Consider the following 4,361-nt stretch of genomic DNA (forward strand, 5'->3'; position numbering starts at 1 on the left):
TTTAAAAACTTATCCTAAGGTAATCGTCCGAAAATCGTTATTTAACAACTTATCTTAAGTTAATTTTTTTTTCTTATTTCCTCAAGTGTTCTATGAACTACAGAATTGGCGCCAGTCGCGTGGATGACTGATTCCCACCATTCCTAGCTTACCTAATTCACAGCTGCTTATGCGTTGTCATGTTTACATGTTTCTGAGTGAGAACCGATGAGAACTGTTACAATGGTGCACATAAGGAATGTGGCTGCATTGTGGTGATCTGTACGAGTATGTTGGTCTGATCTGTGTCGGAAGGATACGTGATTTCTGTCGGTCATATTTAATCGCTTGTTAATGCTTTACACGATCATTACATGACACCGAATCTGGAGTTCAGTCTGTTATCCGTGAATCATTAAAACGTTAACAACCAGTTATTGCGCAGTGTACGGTTACGAGTCTATCAGCTGCCGGCAAGATACGATTTTGTCGCGGCGGCGTTCGAAATCTACGGATCGTGGGGGGACGGCACTAAGAAACTCTTGGACTCAGGGGATGCCTAGTTTCTGCCACCGGTCAGAAACGCGCCAAAGTGATTTTGAGTGTATCTGTTGTGGAACGATTGTTTTCTTTCACTGAGTAACCACATGGAATACAGTTTTGAACAAAAATCGTATGCGTCTTTTACGCATGAGTTTCACACATTAATTTTCAAACGACTTCTTTAGCTGTTTCTTCGTTGAGATAAGTACAGTAAATCGGATTTAGGACGTTGCGTTTACATGCACAGCTGGGTGTTCTTGAGCAAACGAACATAAACTGGGACGCCCAATGTGTCATAAACATTCTCCAAGTTCTTCGCCAGCCGACCAAAATTCGTTCGGTCAGCGGGTGAGAGTTTCCAGCATTCGCACATCAGGTCATAACTACAAACATAAAAAGACAGCAAGATCACCGTTTTCATTCACTGAGAAACAGATGCACAATTTACCCCATCTCTTCTGACGACTGAATTGCAGAAAATTAGTACAACAAGAAGTTTGCACAGGGCGGTTGAAGTGACTTGTAAATGCCGAAAAAGGAAAAATATACTAAACCCTGCTAACCTACACACTACTGACATATTATAGCAGCGTTAGAATTTTTCTACTAACTGTAATCATCGGTTCACTTCTACAGAATACATATATCTGTACTGACTATACCTAACTGCAAGTGCAACGCTGCAGTATTAAAACTGCTCAAACTTGTTAGTTTCACTTACACGACACTTGGACAAGTCGCTGATTTATCTAACCGCAGTCCCGTCTGTAGTGCCGTCAGGAAATCCGAAATATTATTCCCGGGTGAAACATGGAAGCCGGCGTAAGGCAGAGCGCCCAGACTAAACATTTCCCACATAAGCACACCAAACGACCAGACGTCCGACTTTTCCGAAAAGATCCCGCTCGAAATGGATTCCGGCGGCATCCATCGAACGGGCAGGGCGTCCTGTAAAAACAGTAATTTGCGCGTGACGATTTAGGTGTTGTGCAATGCGTAAGGCAAGCAAGCGAGACGCAGCGGCGTTTAAGCAAACAAATAAACCTTTGGATTCTGAGCAAGGGTTCTTGGGTATTGAAAAAGCATTAACACTTCGAAGAAGTCCCAGTCCCTTCTCATGTTAATTGGGACAAATTCTTCATTTGATTGTTATTGTTAGGCACAATGAAATAACACATTTAAACTTCGAAGAATTACGATTATTTATCCAGGGTTTAAGCTTGCACCAAATTACGGATCGACAAGGTTTTCTCATATGTTTATATTTGTTTGTTTGCTTTATCAGAAAAATAACATTAATCTGGTAATACAATATCACATTTTTGCGCATTTATGTCTCAGCATTTGCTGATTTTTTCGCACAGGTACGTCTATAGGTTTTACGCTCACACCCGGCGTGAATCGGCTGCTCAGATTCTGTGACATTTCTCGGCTTTGCGCTTTAAGACGTTTTACGATAAAGCCGGCGGGATTCTACTCAGGCATACCTTAGACTCGCGGTCGGCACATCCCGAGCCTTGCAGTGCCAATCCAAAGTCAGATACCTTGGCCACATTTCCCTCGCAAATGAGGATATTGCGAGCGGCCAAGTCCCGGTGCACAATGGACGAAGCACTGAGATACTCCATTCCACGACAAATCTGGCCGGCGAACGACAGCAGCATTTGCGTGGATAGAACCATTCCGCCATATTGCGCAGTATCAGTTTGGGCCAAGGATTGTGTGTTAGAGAACTTGATTCGCTCCACTTCCAGTTCATCATACGGTAGGATGTGTCCACTTGGACTTACATGATTGTAAAAGCGCTCCGTTCCAAGCACTTTCAGCATATGCTTTAAACAGCCAAATTTAGCGTATTCGACAATCAGTAGCAGCTCACCTGAAAAAGCCTTTAAATTATAATTGCTCCCGGTATTACTGGATAGTGATAAAATGTTCATGGTGTTAACCTTTCAGTACCACTCCGACGAGGTTTAAAATATTCGGATGAGATTTTACTGCTGCCATAATCTTCAGCTCTTGTATCAGCTGTCGAGCTTCCACGGGATCGCTTTTGTCTTTCACACTTTTGACGGCAACTTCGGATGTAGTTGAGTGCATGCAACTTGCCTTGACGAATCCTTTTCTGACTACGCTGGTTAAGCCTCGACCCAAAACAGTGCTCGCTGGATACGATAACACCATGAAAGGTACAAGAAGCTTATTTTTTGTTACTATGGACTAATTTACCGATCTGTATTGTGTCCAGCTGAATTTCCATCGCCTTTATGCGATCATTTGCAAGCACATCCGCCGCTTCTCCATTGAATTCAAGCGCCGACAAGCCATAATCACATGGTGTTTCCGTAGCACTGGGATAAACAATGAGGCCTTCGCGGCGCTTAATGCGACGTTGTCTGGCGCATCGCAGCAGCAGGCAGGTAACTATCACTGACGCTACAACCGCTGTCGGAATAAGTACACCAACGGTCACTTGTATTATGTCACCTACAGATAACAACACCGGTAACGAAGTATTTCCAAAAGCGGATGTGCATCATGTGGCCACTACCTGGGTGTGTTGTGATTGGTCGGCTGCCGTATTGCCGAACAGTGACGTAATCCACCAACAATTCACACGATGCCTTGATGGAAAGGTTTGGGCAGGCGTTTCCCGTGATTTCAGAACTGGCTGACATGGCAATATTCACTGCCGGCCAGTCGTTCAAACCCACAACGGTTAAATTGAAAATCCGGCTGCCATCCATGAACAGTTCCATGCTCTCTGTGGTCCAGATTAGCCGGTAAAGGTGGTAATCAAATGTGAGATCGCGGACGCTGGAAAGACTCAGGCTATCATCGCACTATTTAATACCAAATTCGTGTTCGAATGCATATGAAGAAATGCACAGTGGCACATCAAATTAACTACAGCGCCCACAATTTCGTAGTGTTACGGATCATTGGAGCACCATCACACGTGTGGACCCAGTACTCGTATTGATTTGTTCGGTAGTGCCAAATAAAAGATTGCAGAATTGTGTGATGAGCATCTTAGTTCAGTACTGTACTTGCCCCATGTATTCGTAAAGTTGTCCATATTCCGCACTCTTTCCCCCAGACGGATTGTACCTCACCAGACCACTTAGATACCGTGGGAATGTATTTATAGCAGTGAGTGTAACCTCCCGAGGAGAAGTAGCGCCTTCGGCCGACAATTTCAGCACCGAGAGACCGGTAGTTAGATCAGGAGCCTGGTATGGGTATTTCATACGGATTAGCAGTTCACCGTATTTGAAAGTGAAGTTCCTGGTGCCGATGTAACTGTTGCTCCGGTACAGTGATCCGTTCTCACAGCCCGTCTTGCCTGTCAGCAGCAACACACCGTTCTGAACGCGTACGTTCTGCGGGTTTTCGATCTTCCACTTTCCAAGATCCAGCGTTTCAAAGTCATCATGGAAAACTTCAACAGTCTCTTCGTCACAAATACCTCGGGTTAGAAAAAAATACACACAGATAACTGATCCCACAAAATTCATTAAAGCGATTACTGATACAACCTTTGCTGCTTCTTTTTCATTCCTAACCGTATGCTACGACAAGATTCTAAAGTATTAGTGTCGCAAATGCGTTATACGGATGCACTCCCTTGGCTGAATAAACAGTTTGCAACTAAGTGCGTAGAGAAGAAGCACTGTCGAAGAAACTTACTACACAATCGCCGGGAGGATTTTTCGGACGCGAGTGTGATCGTCTGACTGCTATTGGCCAAAACCGGTTTCACTCTGCTTTGGTGCGCATGTTCTTCCCTTATCTGTATATCTCTGTTAAAATCGTATCAACAACAGAGAATCGCATGT

At 44.2% G+C, this 4,361-nt stretch overlaps 1 protein-coding gene across 3 annotated transcripts; it reads right to left on the reverse strand.

Moving 5' to 3' along the window:
• Positions 1-662: 662 nt before the first annotated feature.
• LOC129602501 (vascular endothelial growth factor receptor 1-like) lies at positions 663-4,158 on the reverse strand. 3 transcript variants are annotated; one of them, XM_055501530.1, is made up of 8 exons: positions 3,577-4,158; positions 3,071-3,339; positions 2,752-3,009; positions 2,472-2,687; positions 2,010-2,401; positions 1,244-1,470; positions 971-987; positions 889-905 (listed from the first exon to the last, which is right to left on the reverse strand). In XM_055501530.1, the coding sequence occupies exons 1-8, from the start codon at positions 4,038-4,040 to the stop codon at positions 895-897; spliced, it is 1,854 nt and encodes a 617-aa protein (XP_055357505.1). In that variant the 5' UTR covers positions 4,041-4,158; the 3' UTR covers positions 889-894. The 3 variants fall into 3 exon arrangements, with proteins under 3 accessions (XP_055357504.1, XP_055357502.1, XP_055357505.1); XM_055501529.1 differs by lacking the exon at positions 971-987 and having other exon boundaries at positions 663-905; positions 3,074-3,339; XM_055501527.1 differs by lacking the exon at positions 971-987 and having other exon boundaries at positions 663-905.
• Between the last annotated feature and the right edge of the window lie 203 nt (positions 4,159-4,361).

Source organism: Paramacrobiotus metropolitanus, unplaced genomic scaffold (assembly GCF_019649055.1).
Source record: "Paramacrobiotus metropolitanus isolate TYO unplaced genomic scaffold, Prichtersi_v1.0 Parri_scaffold0000516, whole genome shotgun sequence".
Classification (NCBI taxonomy): domain Eukaryota; kingdom Metazoa; phylum Tardigrada; class Eutardigrada; order Parachela; family Macrobiotidae; genus Paramacrobiotus; species Paramacrobiotus metropolitanus.

What these genes read in the sequence shown, in the direction of transcription:
- LOC129602501 (XM_055501527.1), bottom strand. Translation starts at nt 4,040, where the DNA reads ATGAATTTTGTGGGATCAGTTATCTGTGTGTATTTTTTTCTAACCCGA. An exon ending in GCTGGACACAATACAGATCG is followed by an intron (nt 2,688 to 2,751) that starts GTAAATTAGTCC and finishes TATCGTATCCAG; the next exon opens with CGAGCACTGTTTTGGGTCGA. An exon ending in CGTCGGAGTGGTACTGAAAG is followed by an intron (nt 2,402 to 2,471) that starts GTTAACACCATG and finishes AGGCTTTTTCAG; the next exon opens with GTGAGCTGCTACTGATTGTC.